The sequence below is a fragment of the Lissotriton vulgaris genome, chromosome 4_1 (assembly GCF_964263255.1).
Source record: "Lissotriton vulgaris chromosome 4_1, aLisVul1.2, whole genome shotgun sequence".
Lineage (NCBI taxonomy): Eukaryota > Metazoa > Chordata > Amphibia > Caudata > Salamandridae > Lissotriton > Lissotriton vulgaris.
This window is the reverse complement of record NC_141691.1, coordinates 2,004,997,482-2,005,022,429: the sequence shown is the minus strand read 5'-3', so window position 1 is coordinate 2,005,022,429 and position 24,948 is coordinate 2,004,997,482. Positions and strand designations below refer to the sequence as shown.

The following is a 24,948-nucleotide window of genomic DNA, read 5'->3' as shown; positions in this document are numbered from 1 at the left end:
GGGGCTGTAGTTACTCCGAATGGGAGAACTTTCAACTGGTAATGTTGTCCGTCCACCACAAACCTGAGATATTTTCTGTGAGCAGGGTGAATGGGAATATGGAATCAGTCGTCCTTCGAGTCTAGATTGGATAGAGAGTCGCCTTGCTGAAGTAGTAGGAGCACCTGTTGGAGTGTGACCATTTGGAAGTGGTCCGACTCTATGTACAGATTTAGCTGTCTGAGGTCTAGTATAAGCCTAAGAGAGCCGTCCTTTTTGGGAATTAAGAAATACAGGGAGTATACCCCGGTCCCTTGATATATTAATGGGACAGGCTCTAAAGCATGCTTTGCTAACGGATAGAACCTCTTGCTTTAAGAGGGTGAGATGTTCAGGTGACATTGCATGTGCTCTTGGAAGAATATTTGGTGGAGTGCTTGTAAGCTCCAGGCAGTAACCATATTGGATAATTTGTAGCACCCACTTGTCTGAGGTGATTGAATTCCAGACAGGTAGGAATTGGGAGAGACATACGCAACAGGAGTGGAATGATCAGGGGGTAGTGGAGGGAAGTCACTGTTTGTTTGCGGGGGAAGTGGTGTGGAATTACCTCTACCTCTTCACCTACCGTTGGTTCCTCTAAAACCTCCTCTAGAATAACCTCTGGACACAGGGGATCTTACAAGGGTTGCTGCCCTTGTAGGAGGAGGAGGTATTCTCAGTGGACACAGTTTTTGAGCCATCCCTGTAAAATGAGCGGTGAAAAGAACCTCTACTGGCAGGTAACTTTAAACCCCCCGTGGACTTTGCGACCTCAGTGTCTTTTTTCATCTTTTCCAGCAAGGTATCAACAGCTGGGCCGAAAAGATGCTCTTTGTCAAAGGGTTGGTTAAGTATGAGGGTTTACACCTCTGGCTTAAATCCAGAGATTCTGAGCCAAGCATGTCTGCGTAATAGTATACTTGTGTTAATTGCACAAGATGCTGTGTCTGCTGCGTCTAGTGCACATTTAATGGAGGTGTTGGTGATGAGTGTATCTTCCTGAATAAGGTCATTAGCCTTAGATTGGTATTGGTCAGGCAAGTGTTGCATGAGTTTTTCTAGCTCATCGTAATGAGCCTTGTCATAACGAGCTAGCAGTGCCTGGCAATGCACCAGTTTGCTGCCTGTGAAGCTACTCTTTTGCCTGAGGCATTAAGAAGCTTGGACTCCTTATCGGAAGGAGGGGTCTCTCCTGTGGCTTGCGAGTTAGCCCTCTTGCGTGTGTTGGAGACTACAAGAGAGTCTAAGGGCAGCTGACCTTTAATATAAATAGGATCGGTAGGAGCTGATTTGTATTTTTTATCCACTCTAGGTGTGATTATTCTTGCCCTTACAGGATCCTTAAAGACCTCATCTGTGTGTTTTAACATGCCTTTCAGCATTGGCAAGGTATGAGTAGTTCTTTGTGCGGAAAAAAGTGTCTCAAAGAGGAAACCCTCTTCTAAGGGCTCTTTATGAAGTTCTACCCTTTGATATTGAGCAGCCCTGTTAAGGAGCTCGAGATAGCAAATGTTGTCATCAGGTGAGGAAGGTCTGCAGGGATACAAATCAGGGGCATTGTCTGTATTTGGATCTGTATGGCAATCTTCCCAAGTGTCAGTGTCCTGATCCTCATCCCCTTCATCCTGTGGGTCAGGTGTAATAGGCCTTAGTGGTGAATTTAATGGTGTAATAATCAAGTTATGATTAGGAGGAGGAGGAGAAGGAGGTAGAATTAAAGGAGGAGAAGAGTTAGTCCCCACATTCTTCTTCTTAAGAGGGATAGGATAGTCGTCTGGCAAGTTAGCCTTCTGTTTTTTTGGAATGGTTGCCTGAATATGTCCTATTTTAGGGTTGATAACCAGCTTTTTCTGTTTGGGGTCCAAAGTTGGCTCATTAGATGGAGGCTCTTTGGGGAGAGTGTCTTTCTCTTTCCGTAGAGATTCTGGCGCCGAAAATTTCAGCTCCGAGCCTTTGGGCGTTGATGGTTTCGGCTCAGAGTGTTTGGATTTGGAGGGTTTCGGCTCCAAGTCTTTGGCCTTTGAGGATTTTGGCTCGGATTCTTTGGCCTTGGAGAATTTCGTCTCAGAGTCTTGGCCTTGGAAGGTTTTGGCTCTGTTTCCTTGGACTTGAAGAGTTTCGGCTCCGAGCCTTTCGGCGTTGAAGGTGGAATTTCGTCCCAAAGGTATGTTGACTGATAGATGCTTGGTCTTATGTTTTGTTGCCAAAGGGGTCGGTGTGGCCTCAGAGCGGGACTGGCTCGAACCTGAGTCAGAAGGCTTCTCTTTTTGTTTTGGAGCTGGGCCGGAGGGCAGGGCATCGGAAACGTTTTGTCTGTGAGGACCTGAACCCAAAGGCGAAGGAGGGACTGGAGCCTTGTCTTAATTGGAATATGCACAGGGGGATCAGTACTCACGGTACTCTGACCAGCAGTGATGTCTTCCTCTTCTTCCATGTCGGTGCTGGATGTTGGATACCAGAATCTTCTCCGAAAATGTCCAGAATAGAGTTGCTCTAATGTTGCTTTTCATGGCGCCGAGCCCAACAATCACGAAGTGTCTTTTTCGATCGGAATGATCGACATGCGTCGCAGTCCTTCTCGTCGTATTCCGGGGAAAAGCAGAGGTTGCAAACTTCGTGCAAGTCGGTGCTTGGAAATTTAGCACGACACCCGGGACATAGCTTGAAAGGAGTCTGTTCCATCGACTGCTAGTGCAGTCGACACAGGTAGGCCCAACGACCTGCCTCAAGTTTTCCGATGGAAAATTGTTCAAAGTGAGACGATGCGCGTCGAATGAGGAACCGCAAACGATAACAATACCGTCCAGGGTAGTGGAAAACGGTACCGAACCGGAGCACAGCAATACACATCTGAACTCTTTGGCGGAAAAAACAATCTAAGGACGGACTCGAGGCCCATGAGCACTATCGCCGAAAGGACCTACCTCGTGACTACAAGACTTCTTCGAACAAAAACAAAGTGCAAGCATCTGGACAAAACACCAGATGGTGATCTATGCTAAAGCATATGATCTACAGCTCATATGCCTCGAACATACCTTTTCAAAAACCCAATCACATGAAACTTTTGGTTTGCCTGCATTTGTATTGTGTCTAGATTTACAGACCACTCTTCCATCACCCTCAATAGCATATTGATCTTCATAATTTTTCATGATGCGCCATAAAAAAGATTTTGCAGAAGGTGAAGATGACATCCATGACATGGACATCTGCCAGTCTGGGATTCAGTGTAATCAATTGTAATGGCCAATATAAAGTACCAGGAGGTAGGGGGCAGCAATGCCGGAGTGAGGTATTTTATTGGACGGGTTGCTGTATTCCCCAGAATACTAAGCACCACAAAAACAATAATCTATTGTTTAGAGTTTTACAGAATTAACAAACATGTATGGTAGAATGTGTTTTGGGGCAAACACTAACTCCAAAGTTTAATGATTAGAGCCATACAATTTAAGGGCAGTGCTTAATTTGAGCCAGTGGTTGCTGGTGGGGCCACTGGCTCTCACTTTTGGGCACCTGCACTAACTTTTCCTCATCAACTGTTTCCCGATTGCAAAATAGGGGGAAAACCAATGAAGCCGAAAGACGGAGGAAGATAAAGATGGAGAAACCATCATAAAGGGAGAAAGCAGGAACATGCAAGAGTGAAATAAAGCAACAGGGGAGTGTCTGGCAGTGGATTAAAGTAGCATAAGGTGGACTCAGGACTATGCAGCCTTGATATTTAGCGTGGCAAAATTTATTTGCGGGTGGCTGCGGGCTTTTGAGCACCAGCACTCGTTCTTTTAAAAATTAAGCACTATTCAATGGTGAAATGGAGAGCCAGTAGGTAACCGATTAGGGTATTACGCATTGTAGCTCAATAATCATTTATTTTTTCTATTTTTTGCAATGAAGTTTACATGAAATACTCTTGAAAGAGGGTAACAAAAGAAACTGACCAGTGATTTCATTTATCTTCTTTGATGACAGTAGGATGATAGGAAACGGTAATGTGATAATGTAAAAAAAATACAGTCCTCTGGTTTAAAAGTGTTTTGCTCACCTCAATGAGACAAGAGGAAAGGTAACCAATGGGCATTATATTATTTAGAAGATGCCTGCTTTTAGGTGTCATAGATTTGGAACTCGTCTATGCTTGATCCTAATAAATTTCAATATTGATTTACAGCAAAGTCCTCTTGTGGAGCTGCCTTTATGGGGCACCTTTTGTAGAAGATTATAAGTACCTTTTAAAGGTCTCACTGGCATTACAGAGGAATGTTCTTTGGTCAGTGTGTTTTATTGTTGCATATCTTAGTCTTATTAGGAGGCAGGGTAATAGTCTTCTGTAGAACCATCTTAGTTATCTTACTCTTCTATGCTAATCATTTTTAATTCCGTATTACATTTCCACTTGCCTCCCTTCAGAACTTAGCCCTGAGGGAAAAGCAGCACTAATAATCCAGTGTGCCTTCCGTCAGTTCCTGGCTCAAAAGAAGACGGAGAAACGGCAGATGGAAAGACAGGATTATAAAGAGCTAATGGACCGCCTCCAGAAAGAGGTAAAAGAACGACTGATCACAGCTCAGGTATGGACCAGTGACCTCAACGAACTGCTGATTAAGCTTGAAATGCTTTGGGTGGTCACATACTTAGGCTTAGTAAATATAAGGCACTAGGAAACACTAGATTGCACACGCCCCAAGTTTACCTCCGCTAAGATCGCCACTTGACCAACTGACTACAGATACTGGAAGGGAAGCACTAATTGGCTCTAAACTCGCACCACTATGTTTTTATAGATGACCGCTGTATTCATATTAAACATTTCCATCATATATACAAAGTAATATAGAGCTGGATAACAGTACCATGTTTGGAATGTGCAAGCCATGTACAGAGCTAATAGTGGCCATATACTTGTGAATGGACCTAAGTAAAGTGATTAATCTTAAGTTTTGTGTTAGTATGTTAGTATGTTCAGGGATTATACCAAATATTTATTGATGTACAGATGTAAATCGTTAGAATTCTAGATGTTCTCCATACATATGTCAAAAAGGGGGATTGTAGAAAAGTAAAGTTGCACTGACAGCCTCCCGGCCATTTTTCCAGTCTCTATGAGCAGAATCCCTGCACATCTGAAAATGGGAAACACACCTGCTTCTATAGTTGGGTGAGTGGTGAATTGTGCCTACTCTTTCCACGACCTGACGATTCACAGTTGACCCACCACACTGCAGTGCTGAGCTCACTATTGGAGATTGTTGCTTGTCTGAATTTCTTTTTTTGGCTACCCTAAGAAGTTTGAGGTGGGGGAGAGTGCCAAGACCCCTTCCTCATTACTTATGCAAGTGATACGTTGCGATTCCAAGAAGGATAAGGAGATATGGGGCAGGTGCTCAGTAAGCAAGTGTTGCAGTCAAATTTGCTGAATTGCGATAGCAGATATAACATTTATAGTTAAATCCAAACTCCAGGATGTGTTCCATTGAGATAAACCTCATCTGCAAAATTAAAAAACACAAAAAAGGGATATTCTGGAAATGTCATAAAGTACTACACTCTGCACAGAAAAACCTACTTGACTGTTGTAGGAAAGCCTCCCAAAAGTGAACTACAAAATAGGAGGCTCATGATGAATTGAGAAGACAAGAAAACTATTTTGTTCCAATATAACGAAAAAGAGCCTGGACGAGGCGGAGGAAGACTCCACGGTATACCAGAATGAGGAGTTGAGGGGAATCGGGGGAGGAGGGTTGACCCGTGGTTATTGCATTGATATTTTTGTGGAATTGGAGCTGAAAGAGTGACTAGATTTCATGGAATCCAGTAACATGCACCTAAGAAGGGCATGCTGAGCTTTCTAAATAATCTGCTGCTATGCCTGCTGAAAATAATCTTCACCCCCACTAGACAGACGGCTCCTAGGACCAGATCTTATGAATTTGCTAACAGAACTAAGCCATGGCCAGTTATTGCTTTCAGATACTGTCCAAAATAATCAGAGGGTGATGTTCTGAGATATTCTGGAGTCGTACAACATTCTTGATCCATGGAGGGTTGCCCATATGGTGGATGAGTGTTACCCTTTAGGATCATGCATGAATGGTACTAGTTCTAAAATCAACTTCTTCATCATTCATGGCCCCTGCTACCAAACACCTGGAAAAGGTGAATATCTGACCATTTTCCGGATATATTATGTTTGGATTTGGGCATGTGTTCGCATCAACTAAATAAAGTACACATGTGCCGCTTTCTTCATACAGCTGTACTACTCTAACCATGGGGACACCTCAGAGGCCTCTCAATCTCTCCAAACTAACATTCAGAGGAAAGAGAGATTTTTAAAGAGTTGTCCTCTGGGAAGACCCAGAGCAAGAATGTCTATCTCTTAGAATTGGATGAGAATGTCAGACCTCAGTGGATAGTATTTAGATCACTGGAATACAACAGAACCTGGATATCCCTCATCACCAAAATGGGGAAAGACTCTTTGCAATGTGAGAGCTACCAATCCATCTCTCTGGTAGGTGTGGAAATCACAAATTGTGGTTAAAATATTATCTTTGAAGACTGCATTGGATTATGCATGGCCTTATATATGACCCTCATGAAGGATATGTATCTGGAGGTTTATCAAGACACATCCTTTGAAAATGTGATGCTTCCAATTACTTTTGAGAAGACATCGGCTTGGTTGGGTGATTGGAGAGACCATTTGGGAACTCTTGTGTGGGGTGGGGCAAGCTTAATTGAAACGTTACAGTGGTTCTATCATCAACTACATGCTCAGGTGACAACTTTCTCTTAAGCCATCACAGTCCTAAGACACATTGCACAGGGTGTCGCACCAGCATATTTTTGTCAGAATATCATCAAAATATTGTGTCCTAAATATCATGTACAAAAATATCATTCAATTAGAGTCCACAAATAATGGCCAGATATTTTTGTAAATTATATTCTGATGGATTCCTTTACCTGCAGATTCCTCACCCTTGAATATCCCAGGTGCATGCCTAGATCTGGATATTTCTGACATAGCCCTTTGGCACTTGTAGGGGGCACTTGCTCTGCCTCCACACCAGAAACTGGTCAGTGGTGATGTCACTTAAGCCATATAGCATCCACCACAGCACCCTAACGTCAGTTCCATTTAACTTTTTTTGCATTGCTTTTTCACCCCTCTCCGAAGTTTTCTATCATGATTTGGTTCTGTGCTAGAAACATTTTCCCGCCCAAAAAGTCAAGGTATAACCCCTGCTACAGTTGGGCAAGTGTCAATCACAGACCTGCACAGTGACTGTTTGTGGTGTCTTTGCTCGAGAGACACCTCATTGCTCATTGTCTTGTGACTTCTGCATGAACCAGAAGGTTATCAAAGAGCAAGAGGACAAGGTTTTCCTGACTTGTGCCAGGAATTACTATAGATGGTTGAGGTTGAGATCAGGAGCCAGAAAGGCTGCCTTCTTGTTACTCCATTAATCTAAATCGTCAAGGGGAAAAAGGGACACCAGAAAAAGAAGACACACTCTTCCTCACCCAGAAGATCAAAATTAGCAGACGAGACACCTCATCCAACTTCACCCCAGCACTCTTCTATACAGAGCCAGAATTAGTGGCATTGGCTTTTCAGGCTTCATAGGTGCCATCAGTCCCAACACTGAAATCAACACTGCCTCCTCCAATACCAAGATGAATGCCAGCACTGGTGTACCCAGATTTCCCTGTGTCGGGTACCAATCTAGGCTTCTTTCTCCAGACCATGTTTGATATGGTCAGTAGGGTGGCAGTCCCTCACTGGTGCACCTTTTGGCATCTTGGGACCTCTTCATGCTCCACTCTGAGTACAGCCTTTGGTGCTTCAAATTCCACCCCCACCCCCGTGCTGTGTGGCTTCAGCCTTCGGCCAGCCCCCTTGTTAGAGAGAGATGCCCACACTCTCCACTACTACTCCTACTAGCTTTTGAGACTTTTGAAACCATGGCTGCTTTTTCTCAATTGCGATGATCGAGGGCATTACCACCACTGGCGATAGACCCTGGCCACTCTTTATACCCATGCATCTTTACAAATTCACTTTAGCAGAAAAGATCAAAAATTCCTCAGTCAAAGTTCTGCCAATGACCATGCATTTATCAAGCGCTGCAATTGCAGTGTTCAGTTTTCAATGGGTTACCCTCAACATCAAAGACTTGGTTATACTAATCAACCGGGGTGTAAACAACATGATATCTGACAGCGATCCCTCTACTGTTTGATGAGGGCGGGTTTTGCCAAATGGAACTAATTACAGCTTTCTTTTCTAGTGGCAGGTCCAGGTGTTCAAGGTGTAGCTGTATGCTACTATTATTTCTTCATAACTCCATCTATCTCCAAGCAAAGTAGCTACTTGTTATGTGTGGGTAAATGGCCAAGAATGAAAGAGTTGTATCTGCACAGCCACAGTTTCCAGAAACCTAAACCTGCAAAACATCGAGCTATACAAAACATCGATCAACTCTCAGATCTGGACGCCCTCCTTCCCTCCTCTAAAGATAGACCCATGAGACTCCATATGGAGGATCATAAATCTAGTGCTCAGCTTAAGGATCATCCATGACCTAGGAAACTCACTACAGAAGGACTACAAACTGGTGATCGTTTATTGCTGCTGAACTCCTGGACCACTATTCATGACAGATGAACATCTACAAGAGTTGCTGTAGTGGTATGTGTTTAGTATATGTGTTTCAGGTATATCGCATGGTGTTTCCTTTGTGCACCGTGCGATGGTATTGATGTTTTGTATTATTTTCCTCACGCTGTTCATGCGCTCTGTGTGTATCATTATGCTTGGTTTTAAATGTACGATCCACGCGCGGCGTGTCTGTTTGGTGGAGGGCCCTAACGTTTCTTCAGTCACCGTTGGGCTTTCTGATGACCAGATACATCGCGCGTTGGATGGAGTATCGTTTGGAATAAACTACCTTTATTAATCTACTGGATGTGATTGGAGCTTTTCTTATTACGACATTTGCCGATGATTGGGAACTTTGATGACTCCATTCATACCCACGCAAGAGATTTACGACAATTTCAAAACTTCATCGTTATGAGAGAGGAACGTACCTGATGCCTATTTTCCGGTTGATCTCGAGTGTGAGAGTATCCCGGTAGGGTTTCCTGAGTTCCTTCCTTTCTCCGGATGAGGTACATTGTTTTATCAACCCTGAAGAGTGATTGGTTGGTTAAGAAGCCTAATTTTGAGACTTCCTTCGTCATCATTGGCCTTTGAAGTCAATCTGTGACTCTCGTTTTCCATTGGCCATGGAAGTCAGCCTGTGACTCTTGTTTCGCCTGTGAACTTGCTGATTGGTTCACCTTCCTTTTTGATTAATTGCTATTGGAGTGTACTTTGAAGCTCTGTGTTCATTGCCTGCGTGGTGCCGCTTTGTAACTTTGATACCAGCGTGTTGCTACAGCGACGCGCACGCTTTATTATATTGGCTCGTAGTCTACATTTGGAAATCTTTCGTTTATTTCAGCGTGTTGCTACAGCGACATGCACGCTTCATTTTAATTAACTTTTGGGAAATTTCAGCATGTTACTACGGCAACGCCCACTCTTCCTGCTTATTTCTGCGTGTTGATACAGCGACATGCACGCTTCAATTTTACTGCCAATTTGTTCAATTATCGGCACCTTGCTACAGCTCGCTTATTCTGTTGGAAGTTGCCATTTATATCATTTTTACTCTTCTCTAAAGACACACGTTTGAGTCCATGTTTAGGGCACATTTATTAATAATTATTCAATTTACAGTGTCAGTGTGTGTTCTTTCTAGGGCTATTGATTTGATTTGTTTTGTGTTGAAATGTTATTATTTTTATTTCAAACTTTCTCTAAGGGTTCTTGGTCATTTATTTTATTATGGCTAATTTACAATTACAGCAGATTACCCAACCTCCTCCTCTCTTGAGTAAACCTGGGAGTCCTGAGATTATTTGGAAGGAGTGGTTTGCCCTTTTTGAGAATCATCTTGTTGCTATAGATGCTGTTGCTTACTCACCTGAGCGTAAGTTTGCTATCCTTTTTGGTTGTCTTGGACAAGCGGCACAAAGAATCTTTAAAAGTGTTACTCTGATTCCTCCTCCGACATCTCAAGGTGGTGATCAACAGTGGAATATTTATATGGAGGCAGTAGCTTGTTTAAAGAAACAGTTTGCAGAAGAACCTAACATTATGTTGGAACAACATAATTTTTACGCTAGGAAATGTAGAGAAGATGAGAAGGTAGAAGAGTACATTTCTGCTCTCAGAGTGTTAGCAACAACATGTGACTTTGGTCCATTGTCCGATAATTATATCAGGGATCAGTTTGTTTTCGATTGTGCTTCCCGTAAGATCAAAGAAAGAATTCTGGGATGCAAAAATACTTCCTTAGAAGAAGTAATTGATCTCTCCTTGAGTATTGAACGTTCTACACTTACAAGTAAAGTGATGGCTGATTCTACTAAGAGTGGAATTAACCTGGTTCATACTGTAGATTCTAGTCAAGACAGTCCTATTTGGGGGGAGGAGCTTCGCGGGCAAGCAAGATGGCCGCGTAAGCTCGGAGCTCCGGAGACCCTCCGACCCTCCGCATGAATCCTGGTCGAAATCCTGATCCACGGTGGTGGATTCTAGTTGGCGAATGGTCGTAGACACGGGATCTACTTTCCGATCCAAAATCCGACACTCCTTGACGAAGTTACGTCGTGTCGAACTTCGGTGCCAGGGGCACACCATTGTCTCGGGGATGGCCGACGGCTGCGATAACACAGTGCATGATCGACATGCTGAGTGAGCGCCTCCTGTTCCATCTGGCGGAGCGAACGGAGCTGCGGAGTGGCCTATCGCTGACTGGATATTTGTGGTAGCTACGCTCCGCGCTCGCTTAAGTGACTGCAGTGATCTCACAGTGCTACCCTTTGTTCTGCCTAGATCCAACATGGCTGGCAGGGGTGATTCTGATAGAACGGCGAACCGGGCCAGCAGGAAGACGGTCCAACCTCAGACCAACAAGATTGACCGGTACGCCCAGCAAAGGACCTCGCCAACTGTTGTTGCTCAATCCAAAGACCCTCTACGTGCGGGCTCGCCAGAAGGGTCGGAGCCCACACTCCGGGACATCATGGGGGCTATCGCGGGCATCAGAACAGAGATGCATAAGCAGCACGAGGTCCTGGCGCACAAAGTAGATACCCTGGCGATCGACCTCAACCTGATTAGGGCCGACCTTGGTAAAACAAACGACCGAGTGAAATCGCTTGATATTAAAACTGCCAGCCTCACGACGGATGTCTCGGACCTGCAGACGGAGGTCCGGAACCTGAAGTCGATTAATGACCTGATCTCGAGGCGGCTGGAGGACTTTGAGGGACGTGCCAGGCGGCAAAATGTGCGCATTATTGGGGTACCGGAGGGTGCGCAGGACTCGGCCGCCGACCTCTTTGTCGAGGAGCTGATCAAGACTCATTTGGCCCCGGCGGGCCTCAGCCACTTCTTCTCGGTCGAGCTGGCCCACAGAATACCGGGTGGTCCTCCGAAGACGGGCGTCGCACCGAGACCCATCATTGCCCGCTTATTCAACTTCAGAGATCGAGATGCGATCCTACAGGCTTCGAGGCGACATGGACCCCTCAAGTTCCAGAACGCGGATGTTAACTTCTACCCGGACTTTACTAGGACTGTTCAGAGACAGCGCCAAAGTTTTGCGGGAGTGAAGCGGCGCCTCAGGGATATGGGGCTGAAATACTCTATGATGTTCCCCGCTAAACTGCGTATTGAACGCGATGGCCGTGCTATGTTTTTCGACATGCCTGAGGCTGCGAGTGACTGGTTGGACACTTTGCCGCACCGACGCGAGGAACAGGAGGAACATTCCGAAGGTGCCTCTGGATGCCCCGATCATCAGGAGTAGTACTCATCACGCTAACTTTGTCGGCTGGTGTACCTGTTGACTATGACCTATAATGCCAAGCTGTTGCACTTTATTGTAACTGATCTTTTCCTTACATGGAGGGTGGCGGGGGGGACTACGTGATCTCCTTTCTCCTCTAGGGTCTTCTTGTAGCTTAGTTTATGGGGCGACAGGCACACTGCTGTTTGGGGGGGCTTTTTAGTCTAATGCAGGGGTGCAGGGTGGGGGGTGGTGTGAGGGTTGGTTTTGTGTGCTTTCTTCATTTCTTTCTTCCTTCTCCTAGGCAACGTATTGTATGCTCTGATTCGTTTAATGCATCGGTGGGGTCCATTGGGGTCGGCGTAGGCCTGAGGTTCGACGATGGGGGGGTAGGAAATTAAAAGTTCTGTGTTGGAATGTTAATGGCTTGGGTGATCGCATTAAGAGAGGGGTGGTTTTGCAATTGTTCAAAAGAAATATGCCTGATGTTGTTCTGTTGCAGGAAACACACTTGGTTGGGAATACGTGCCGTGCGCTCAACAGGAAGGGTTTCAAGATGGTGGCACATTCAGGGTTCTCTTCGGGGTCCCGGGGGGCGGGTATTATGGTGCGCACGTCTCTCCCTTTTGAGATTGACTCCACTATCGTGGACGAGAGGGGGCGATATGCTGCCGTCGCGGGGCGGTGGGAGGGGCGTGCTTTGATTTTGGTTTCGGTTTATGTTCCCCCGGGGCTGCAAAACAACACTTTTCAGGACCTTGGAAGCGCCATTTTGAACCTGCCTACGGGGTTGCTTATTGTGGGTGGTGACTTCAACTCGGTCTGCTCCGGGACCTTAGACAGACATCCGCCTAGAGACCTCCGTAGTTCGCAATCATGGCTGCCCGACTTCCTTGATACTATGGTTTTGGTCGACTGCTGGAGACTCATGCATCCCACCCAAAGACAATACTCGTTTCATTCTGGAGCACATGGTAGCCTCTCGAGAGAATAGACTATGTCCTTGCCTTGGCGGCCCAGGCGCCGGCGATCTCGGAGGCCTGCCTGTTGGCGAGGGGCATCTCGGACCATTCTCCGGTGTGGGTGCCCTTCGATTTCGACATTGTGGTTGCCGAGCGGCCCGTGGTGGTCAATCCATGGTACTTTCGGAACCCAAAGACGCGCGAACTCTTGGCCAAGGCTATTGTGTTCTATTTCAATGAGAATAATGGGTCGGTTACATCAGCCGCCACCTTATGGGAGGCGTTTAAGACGGTCTTGCGAGGTGAGGCCTTTGCCCTCATAGCGGACGCCCGTAGGAATAGAGACTCCGACATGGTGCGCATTGAGGCAGAGATCATGGAGCTGGACTCTCAATTGGAGGCGGGCCCTACGCCTGAGCTGCTCCATACCCTCTCTCTTAAGCAATCGGAATACCGCGATCTTGCCTCCGACGCTGCTATCGTCATGGGCAGAGAACAACAGGGTAGGATTTACGATGTCGGTGACAAGGCGGGCAAACTCCTAGCTTGGCTTGACAGGAAGGAGAGAGCCAGTCGCGTAGTTCCGGAGGTGTTGGGACACGACGGCTTGCTGGTCACTGACCCGAGGGCAATCGTTGAGTCGTTCTCGGACTACTTTCGGGACATTTACACCTCGGTCTCGGACCGGTCTGAGGCCGACTCGTGCGCTCTCCTGGCGGATATTGACCTCCCGCGCCTGTCGGAGACAGACCGTGACGATCTGGACAGGGACATTACTGCGGACCAGATTGCCCTTGCCATTCGCTCCCTAAGGTCTGGCAAAGCGCCTGGCCCCAATAGTATCCCTGTGGAGCTTTATAAAATCAAATCGGAAGTGGTTTCCCCGCACTTGCGGAACATGTTCCTGGAGGCGCGGGAGGTAGGCATGCTTCCCCACGACCAGAGGTTGGCCACCATTGTGGTTATCCATAAGGAAGGGAAGCCAATAGATTTGTGCCGATCGTATCGCCCCATCTCTCTATTAAACGCGGAGCCCAAGATTCTAGCCAAATTGCTCGCCAACCGACTGATTGGCGCAATTGGCGACTTAGTGCACCCGGACCAGTCGGGCTTTATTCCACACCGCAACACTGCTCTTAACCTTCGGAGACTTCACGGAGCCCTGGCTAGGGCCCACATGCTTGAGGAGCCAGCTGTCCTGCCACGATGGCTTTTGACTCCCTCGAATGGAGTAACCTGTGGGCAGTGTTGGCGAAGCTCGGCTTCGGTCCGGAGTTCGTGGGGTGGGTCAAACTTTTATACGCTAGCCCATTAGCCAATGTGGCGGTCAATGGTCGAGTTTCGGCACCTTTTGTCCTTCAGAGGGGCACCAGGCAGGGCTGTCCTCGGTCGCCCCTCTTGTTCGCACTTGCACTCGAACCATTGGCAGCATGGCTACGCAACCACCCAGACATACATGGCATTCGATGGTCACCTGACTTCGAGGACCGAGTGTCATTATATGCAGAAGACATCCTTCTGTATCTCACTTCCCCTTGCAAGTCTCTCATCGTGGCCTGCGACGTGCTTCGACTCTTCGGTCAGTACTCCGGCTTGGTTATTAATTGGTCGAAGTCGCATTTGTATGTCCTGAAAGGGGGGACGCCTCGCCTCCCGAGAGGCTGCGGCATACAGGTGGCGAGCCAGGGATTCAAATACTTGGGGATCTACATCTCCACGGACCCTAAAGCGCGCTACAAGAACAATCTGCTTCCCCCCCTTGTTCGCCTCCGGCGGGATGCGGAGGGGTGGCGTAAACTTCCTCTTTCCATGCTTGGGCGCGCGGCGCTATTCAAGATGATGTCCTTGCCCAGATTCCTTTATGCCCTGCAAAACACACAGGACCCGGTCCCGGCCCGATACTTTGGTGAGATTGAGAGCTTGCAACGTGCCCTACTTTGGGATGGTAGGCCCCGCATTGCTATCACGAAGCTCACGCTGCCGTGGTACGATGGGGGGATAGCGCTGCCTGACGTGCGGAGATACTATTGGGCCTCTCAGTTGACAGCCATTAATCATGGCCTATACGGCCCTGTGGATAATCCAGGGTACGCCATGGATCGGTGGCTCCTGGACGGCGGTAAATATCATAGGGCGCTATATACGAGGTCTCTTGATAGACTGATGTCTGGGCCAACGAAAACTGCTGTACACATCTGGAGAGCGATCACAAAGGCGCAGGGGTGGAAAGACAGGCTTACAAAGGTGACCCCACTCTACGATTCAGATATACTGGGTAAACTATGGCACACTAAGGGCTTTGATAGGTGGGACTTGATCGGTATTTCCAGGGTGGAGGACATGATGTTGCGAGGGGAGGTAAAGTCTTTTACCCAACTACAGTCGGAGTTTCAGCTGCGTGGGACGGAATATTTTCGGTACGCTCAGCTGAGACACGCACTATTGTCCGCCATACCGGAGGGTGAGGTGATTCCCGACAGTTCTCCCTTGGAGGATCGAGTGATGGATGGCCACATGCCGGACAGTGCTATCTCCTTGACATACAAGAAGCTGATCAATGTTCGCACGGATCTTCTCCTGGGGGTGAGAGATCAGTGGGTGCGGGACGGGATAGAGATCGACGACGAGGACTGGCAATGTGCTGTGTCATCCCCCAAGGAGGTTGCTATCCCCTCCCGTCTTCGATTGGTGCAGCTAAAGATCTTGCATAGAGTCTATGTCACTGGCCCCAGGCTTATACATATGGGACATTCTGCTGATGGTCTCTGTAGGCGTGGTTGTGGTGCTCTCGCCACCTTCATGCACATCATTTGGGAATGCAACGTGATAGCTTCCTATTGGCGGCGAGTGCACATGATCATGAGCGAGGTGACCGGGGTGGAAGTACAAGCGGAGGCCCGAAGATGCCTCTTAAATATCTGGGGCCCGACAGATTACAGCACTGCCCAGACCCAATGGGTGACCCTTGGGAATATGGTTGCGAAGCGGGACATTGCACAGATGTGGGGAGCAACAACAGCCCCGAAGGTGGTACAGTGGAAGGCCAATATGGATTGGTGTATGTTCCGGGAAAAGACTGTGTATGTGGCCAGGGGTAAACCTAAAAAATGGCAGAAATTGTGGGGGGCTTGGAATGAGTATAGGGGTGACATTTGCATACCTCCGGAACCCGCTCCACAGGAAGAACACCTGTCCCCATAGCCCATGATTCCAACTGACGGTTAGATATCTCTATTATCCTGTGTTTCCTTCTCCCATCGCTCTCAGTGTCTCTATTGTTCTGATTATAACTGTGGTCATTGTGCTTGACCGACTCCTTGACTGGGCCTCACTGCATATTGGTTTCATTGCATCTTCTCTAGCGCCCGTTTCGGCGCCTCTCTCTGTACTTTTCTTCCCTTTTTCTTTGATTCAAATAACTGAAAATCTTAACCTTCATTCGTTCTGATATTCTGTTTCTTGCACTCTGATTTACTGCTTTTCGCATTGCTGCCTAGCCTCCGGGATGTAAGGCTGAATAGCTGTGTGCACTATTTGAAAATAAAGGTTTTAAAAAAAAAATAAAAAAAAAGACAGTCCTATTTGTTCAGTAAATGTTAAAAACAAAAATGTGAGATATGTTCAGAAGAGACAACCTTTATTTTGTTACAGGTGCGGGTCCAAGAATCACATCGGGAACTTCCAAGGATGCCCAGCTGTCAACAAGCGTTGTCTGTTTTGTAAAAAAGTCGGGCATTTTCAGGGGGTTTGTAGAAATGTGAGGAAACCTAATGTTAATCTTGTTGATTCTGATTTTGAATATTGCAGCAATTCTATCAGTAACATAGTTGTTACTTTAGACTGTAATGGTGAAATTGATGACATAAAGGGTCCATTATGTTCTGCAGTTATTGAAAACGTTCCATACAGGTTATGGCAGACTCAGGATCACCATTCACCATTTTGAGGGATTCTACTTTTTATGATTTGTGGAAAAGAAAGGTTGATCTGTTACAATCAGATATAAACCCAAAAGCCTTTGGCGAGAAGGATATCAACATGATTGGATATTTTGAAGGGTTAGTGCAATGTTTGGGAAGGGAAACCATGACAAAGATCCACGTTGCTGAAAAAGGGTAAAATATAGTTGGCTGGAAGGATCTCGCTCGCATGGGTCTATACTTAGGGTCCGATGTAGGTAATTTATTTTTACCGGTTTGTAAATACTGAATGATACCGAATCGGTATTTATGAACCGGAAACCCACATGTAGGTAAATAATCGGTAAAAAAAAAACGATTCGGTATCCACATTCGGTAAATACCGAATCGTTAATCACCGAATCGGAAATCTCCGATTCGGTAACACCCATTCACCCCTATGGGCCTCCAGTCCTTTAGGAATGAATGGGAGACACCGATTCGGATATTACTGATTCGGTATTTTCCGAATCGGTATTTACCGAATCGGAAAAATCCGATCTCGAAAATTCGAATACATGGCATGTGAGCCAGTGAACTAATCAGGTACACCCACCACACCCCACAACAAAGCCTCAGAGAATCCAACCAATCAGATGCAAGTACCACACCCCAGTACCTGGAGGTGGCCACGCCCATGCAGGTGCAGAGCAACAGAACTGCAGAGAGAGCTGGAGGTGAGACAGAGGAGCAGGCTGCACTGAGCCCAGCATAGCTATACCATGGAGTCCCAGGAGGGACAAAAGGATGGAGGTGACAGAAAGAGGAAGGTGAAATTCAGCCCAACAGAGCTCCAGGTGCTGGTAGAGGAGGTTGTGCAGCATTACAGTCAGCTGTTTGGGAATCAGTCTCTGCAAGTAGCAGAGTCTGTAAAGAGGAACACCTGGCTGGCAATACAGAGCAAAGTCAATGCCCTGGGAGTGACTCATCGCGAAATCGTTGACATGAAGAAAAGGTGGTATGATCTCAGGATCACCACCAAAAAGAAGCTTGCCACCCAGAGGAAGGAATCAGCAACCACAGGTGGGGGGAAGAACCGTGCACCAAGCCTCACAGAACTGGAGCAGCTTCTGGAATCCACCATGGAGCCTGAGAGCATACACGGGATTGGGGATGCTGATAGCTCAGCCAGAGCTGCAAGAAAAGAAGGTAAGATGCATGGACATGTACCTCACCCATTCCCTGGCCCCTTCCCCAATGTGGGTGACTCACACACAATCCAGCACACATGACAGTAGTCACCAGCAATGCATCATGGTAGTCGTAGTCATAGGTACATACATCAAAGCTGTCAACACTGAACACTGCATGCCATGCCACACTCCCCATACACAACCAGTTGAGGCATATGAAAATGTGTAGTAGGATTCTGTGTGATGAAAACACACAGCTGATCATTGTCCATGTCTCTCCACAGGAGAGTCATCGCGCAGAGCTGCGCAGGGAGGGGAGTCAAGTGCACCAACAACGGCACAGAGGGAGAAGCCAACAGACACAGCAGGACCTAGCACTGTCCCTGAGGACACAACGCACGCACCCACAGCAACGGAGCTAAACACCACTGCACAGCAACTGTCGCCCCTGCTGTTCGAGACACAGACTTCGGCAGCACCTGCAGGTGCCACTACACCAAGCTCTGAGTCCCCTGTGCATGTGAGGCCAAGGAGGCAGGACGTACTACCATTAAGAATCATGGAAAGCTCTGATGAGGAAGTGGTGGAGGCACCCAGACCAAGCACACCACCACTGGCTGGCGACGCAGGCCAACAGGGGTCAATGGGATCTGGCCGTGCAAGTGACCGTGGCGGTAGGGCACGTGAGCAGGATGAGGGGCAGAATGTGCAGGGGGTATTTGCTGGGCTGGTGAGGGTGCAGCGCATGCACTGCTGGTAACACGTGTGTAGGGGACACAGAGGAGTCCACAAGCAGGAGTGGAGCCAGCACGCCTGTACGGGACATTCGTCGGAGCAGCAGACTCCATGCAGATGACACCGCTCCCACTGCGCAGGTTGACCCCCAGCCCCGTGGCTCCCACAACATCATGCGTAAGCGCAAACATTAAGAGATCATAATGAACACAGGACAGGTCACAGTGATTTTAACTTTGGCCACCCAGTGTGCAAAGTGAATTTAATTTGATTATTGTGGTCTTGAATAGTGCAGTAGTGCATATTAAAGTGAGTGTTTCAAGACATGAACATGCCTGTGTGTCATCATTCTATTAAAAGTATCTGTTGGTGATTTCTGCGCATCACAGTCTACCATCTGTTGCAGGTGCTGCTCCTGCTGCAGTGTGATCGGCTTGTACAGTCCCATCATCTATGTCCTCATGATATGTTAGTTCAATCTCTGTGCCCTCCTTGGTGGCAAGATTGTGCAGCATGGCGCAGGTAGCTATTATCTTGCAACAGATAATTGGCGTGTATTGCCGTGCACCTCCACTCTTATGGAGGCACCTAAATCTACTTTTCAGCAGTCCAAAGGTGCGTTCCACCACCCAACGTGTTGTTCTGTGTGCCATGTTATAACGCCTTTCGCTCATGGTGGATGGGTTCAGGTAGGTGGCGAGCACAAATGACCGCAGGGCATATGCACTGTCACCTGGGTGGAAAATGAAATTCTGATTAGTCACATACTCTTTATGTTTCCTTCTGCATGGACTATCAGGGTGTCTCACACATACTTACCCAGCAGGTATCCATCACCAAAATTACCAGCCACAAGGCGTCTGTATATCCCACTGTTGGTGAATATGTAGGAGTCGTGGGTACTCCCTGGATATTTGGCTACAGTGTCCGTAATTATGTTGCCAGCGTTGCAGATCACCTGCACATTGATAGAATGTGTGGACTTCCGGTTTCTATATATGTGTTCAGTTGCTGCAGGTGGGCATAGTGGGATGTGCGTCCCATCGATACAGCCAATGATGTGCGGGAACTGGGCAAGTTGATAGAAATCGGTTTTCGTCCTTGCAAGTTCTGCAGGTGTGTCAGGGAACTCGATGTAGTGTTCCATCCTCTGCATCATGGCGTCTAGGAATTTTCTGAAAAACAGTGACAGGCAGCTCTGAGACACCCCACCTACTGTGGCTATCACGTGCTGGTAGCTACCAGAGGCAAGAAGGTGTAGGCAGCACAGCACCTGCACATGGGGTGGGATGGCGTGTGCTCTTGGGGTTGGGTGTTCCAGATATGGATGGAGGTCCCCAATCAAGTCCAGGATGGTTCTGGGGTGGAGTCGGTACCTTTGCAGGATCTCAGCTTCAGTCAGTTGGAAGAGGGTGATCCTCTGCCTATACACCTGCTCCTCCCTTTGCCAGACCCTCTCTCCTGCTGCCTGTATTCGTAGCCGCCTTGCAATAACGTAAAAAGCTGCCATTGTGGTTGCACTGTTGCATTTTGGGGCCGCCTTATATATCCTGTTCCTGGATACCACCTGCTCCCAATCCATGGTAAATACCGATTCTTAAATACCGATTTTCATGAAATTTGGTATTTTTTGAATTTGCTACATCTCAACAGGCCATTTTTACCATTTCTTATTTACCGACTCGGTAAATATGAATTCGGTAATTTCCGATTCGGATATTTACCATTTCTTAATTTCCGAATCGGTAAATATGATTTCGGTAAATTCCGATTCGTTTAATACTGAATCAGTGTTTTACCGACTGGTATTTAACGATTCGGTACGTTTTTAGTCACGTACATCTCGATGCTCATATACCGGTCGGTAATGGCCGGAATTACCGAATTTTGGCCGTTACTGACCGGTATTTGGCTACTTACATCGGGCCCTTAGTGCCCGGGGACGATAATCCTATCAAAGTTAGGGATTTTCCTGTTTCGAGTATTGATTGTGATTCCTATAATCCTGAAGCGTTTGACTCAAAACAGATTTTTGATGAGTTCAAACCTGTGTTTAGCAACAAAGTGGGCAGTGTGAAAGGTTTTGAGCATAAGATTAGGTTAGTTCCTGGGGCTCAACCTATTGCTCATAGAGTCCGATCTGTTCCTCTAAGAGTGCGAGGTGAATTGGAAAACTCTTTAAAAGATTTGTGTGAGCAAGGTATAATAGAACCTGTTGATTATTCCCAGTGGTGGGGCCCCCATCGTGGGCGCACGCAAGAAGTCTGGCAAAATTAGGTTTTGCGCGGATTTACGCGCTTTGAACAAGAATATTATCATAGATTGTCACCCTCTACCAAAAATTCATGAGCTACTCGCAAATCTTGGCAGTGACAAATGGTTTTCGCTGATCGATTTGAAATCAGCTTACCATCAGGTTGCTTTATCGAAAGAGTCCCAAGAATTAACTACTTTTATCACCCCGTTTGGGGCATATAAGTTTTTGCGCCTTCCCTTTGGTTTGGCATCAGCCGGAAGTGTTTTCCAGAAACTTATGGATTCTCTCTTTCGTGATGTATTAGGGGTTCAAGCATACCTTGATGACATTTTAATTTTTGCAAAGTCTTTAGATGAACATAATGCAATTCTGAGGCTTGAGCTTGCAATTTTGATGTCTAAGAACATGACCGTCCGTAGTGACAAGTGTAAATTTGCTGTTAATGAGCTAGATTATTTGGGGCACACCATCTCTCATGAGGGGATTATGCCAACATTTTCAGTGATCAGGGCCATTGAAGACGCCAAACACCCTACTGATAAGGATTCTCTACGATCTTTTCTTGGGTTGGCGGAATACTACGCTAGGTTTGTTCCGTCTTACACCAAATTAGTGGAAACTCTTCGCAAGTTATTAAGAAAAGGTTGTAGCTTTGTTTGGTCTCCTGATCTGGATAATGTTTTTGGGGATGTGAAAATTATGATTGTGTCTGCTAAAGCGCTTTTCGCTTTCGGAGATGATTGTACTTCAATCATAACAGTCGACGCCAGTATGTCTGGGCTTGGAGCGGTTCTTATGCAAAGAGTGAATGGCCACAAACAGACCGTTACATTCGCTTCTAGATCCCTCAAATCTTTTGAAACAAAGTACAGTGGGAGGCATTAGCTTGTGTCTGGGCAGTACAAAAATTCAGAACGTATATTTGGGGTCGGAAATTTGAACTGGTTACCGACCATAAACCCCTGATTTACATTTTTGTTAAAGTAGGTTTTTCTTGTATGTCAGCAAGGTTAATGAGACTAGTCTTTAAATTGCAGGAGTTTCATTTTGAAGTTAAACATTATTAGTGGTGGGTTGAATTTCTGAGCTGACTGCCTGTCTAGACTTTCCATGGTGAAGGATGATGATGAGGACATTTCAGGTGAGGATATTGAATGTGTCGCTGTGGTCGATGCGGTGGGTGATTTGGGTTCGGTTATATCTGAGATGGATTGGAAGTCTGCTAATGAGAATGATTCTGTGCTTCAGAAAGTCATTCATTATTCAACACATCATTGGCCCGCACCTAGGTGTTTGGAGGGGGAATTGCGCAGATTTGCTCAAATCTCTGAGGAACTCTCAGTTGAGAATGGTATTGTCCATACAGGGGATAGATTTATCCCTCCTTTCAAGTTACTTTCGTCAATCATTAACAAGGCTCATCAGGGACATTTTTAGCCGTTACCAAGACCGTCATGAGAATTAAGCAGCACTATTGGTGGCCCTCTATGGATGAACAAGTTAGGAAATTGATTGTTGTTTGTCCTGAGTGTCTGTTGTCTGACAAACACTGGAAGACGGTGAAGGTCCCTTTACACCCAACAGAGTTTCCACATACTGCTTGGGAGAAAGTTGGTATTGATTTTTCAGGTCCGTATTCTGTTTTGGATCAGGAGAATAAGTACGTAATTTTACTGGTTGACTATTATTCGAAATGGATGTATCATGAGTTCGTTAAAACACCTGATTCTGATTCTACGATTACCTTTCTAAAGAGAGTGTTTAATGTGGAAGGTACTCCAAGAGTAATAGTTACTGATACTGGCACGCATTTCACTTCTGGAACAAATGGGCAATTTTCTTAGCAATTTGGATATCAAACAGTTGAAGGTTGCTTTGTATTCTCCGTCTTCCAATGGGTTGGTAGAGAGAACGAAATAAATTGATTAAGGAAGGCATACAGACGGCATTAGCATGCAAGCTTAATGTGAATGATTTAGTTACAGACAAAGTGTGGCATTATAACACCACCCCGCACTGTACTACAGGTGTATCCTGTTAGAACTGGCTATTTCTGGTAGGCTAAGGCTGACGCCAAAGCCAGGCAGAAACCACCATTCTAGTCAGGGCAAGGAAGTCACACGCCAAGATAACCCCTGCTCACCCCCTTGGTAGCTTGGCACAAGCAGTAAGGCTAAACTCGGAGGCAATGTGTAAAGCATTTGCGTCAGCGCACAACAGCAACAACATACTAGGCACACCACAAAAGAGACTCCACACAAGGTTATTGTAAAAATATCAGATAAAATCACACATGTACATGGTTCCAACTGGCACGGGTAATATTCACTTGGGATTATTTACAAGACTGGGCCACATATGCCACTGTCATAATCAACACTTTCCGAAATAGAAATACTTGTCAGAAATTAGAATAAAAGAATATAAAAATCACTGTAGCACAAAGTAACAGTTATGAATCACATCCAGTAACTACTGGGAACAGGTAAGTACCCACTATGCAACCCTGAACCCCTTAGGAGCATGTCACGCAGGGGAACCAGGACCTCACTAGGACCACCTGTACTAAAAAGGACAACCACCTAAGAATAAAATACACTTAGGGGTATAAATCAGAACACATTACCCATGATGCATGAATATGCATTCAGCGGAGTAGTAAAGAAAGAAAACACATGATGTATAGACCTACACATTCAGCGGTGTTAAGGACAGAGCACATGATGCAATCAAAATACATTCAGGGGTGCAGCGCAAGAAGACACCTGATGCCTAAAACATTCAGAGGTGCAGCGCATGAGAAGAAAGACACATAATGCATGAAACATCCAGAGGTGTCAAGAGTAAAGCACGTGAAAGAAAGACACATAATGCATAAAAAAACATTTAGAGGTGCCAGAGTAATACAATAGCGCAAAAATCACATGAGGCCTAAAAACCTTCAGAGGTGCAGGAATAACACATGATGCAAGAGATCACATTCAGAGGTGCAATAACCATATACTTGCGCAGCAACTCACATCAGCCACCACCGGTGGCAGTCCCTAGGCCAACGGCCTTGTTGGGGCTCAGACGCCCTGAGTCTCAGTGTCAGGGTGCGCTGCCAGGCAGCGCCAGTCTCAAAGTACAAAAAGCCTAAACGTGGCAGCTGGCACTAAGTGCTGCGCAGCTGTGAAACAACAAAACTGCGCCAGGGCCCTCACTGGCCCTTAGGCGCCAACCGCGCCATTGCTGGAGCCACACAGGCTCTGGGCATATGGCACATGCCCCAGACGTTGGAGCCACAGAGGCTCTGCTACTGCAAATAGCCAAACGTTGGAGCCACACAGGCTCTTAAAACAATGGTGCCCCCATGAGCCTCACCGGACTCTGACACGTTGGGGCGACCCACTGTCAACTGGGGCCGCCCTTGAAGCCCTCGTGGCTTCGCACTGGCAACAGGCGCGCTCTCGCGCCACTGGGGGGGGGGGGGGCGGACACCGACAACGTGTCCCGGCGCCCCTCCTCTCTTCTGCCCCCCCTCGTTGGAGCCTTGCAGGGCTCAACACAAAGACTGGCCCCCAAGCCCCTTACAGGGACTTCTGCACAACTGCGGGCCCTCAAGAGCCCCTCGCGGGCTCTACAACCACGGTGGGGCGACCCACTGCCATTCGGGGCCGCCCTTCCTCAGTGCCTCGACCGGCACCAACATCAGCGTCAGCGTCCTCTCTTCGTGCGGGAGTCCCGCTATAGCCAGGGACTCCTACGCTGTGCCTCGCTCTCGCGCCCCCCTCTCCACCTGGTAGCTCCACTCACCGGACTGCCCGTAGGGGACGCTGGAATGCGGGGCTCTTCCTGCAGCTTGGAGGCCTCGCGGCAGGGGCGGTCGAGCTTCTCTCCCTCTGCAGGACTCCCTCGGCACACGGGAGCCCTGCTAACCGGCCGCCTCGTCTCCTCGGGGCTCCTTCAGCCGAGAGGAGCCCGGCG

General features: G+C 47.0%; 1 protein-coding gene across 3 annotated transcripts in view; it reads left to right on the top strand.

Annotated features, from left to right (window-relative positions):
• The window catches only part of IQANK1 (IQ motif and ankyrin repeat containing 1), a 572,485-nt gene that overhangs the window by 312,430 nt on the left and 235,107 nt on the right, over positions 1–24,948 (top strand). For 2 of the 3 annotated variants that reach the window (XM_086966344.1, XM_086966343.1), the window contains one exon: positions 4,435–4,595. The exons of the other annotated variant lie outside the window; for it this stretch is intronic. In XM_086966344.1, coding sequence (XP_086822470.1) covers positions 4,435–4,595 — 161 coding nt within the window. The remainder of the gene's footprint in view (positions 1–4,434; positions 4,596–24,948) is intronic. 3 annotated transcript variants of the gene reach the window in all.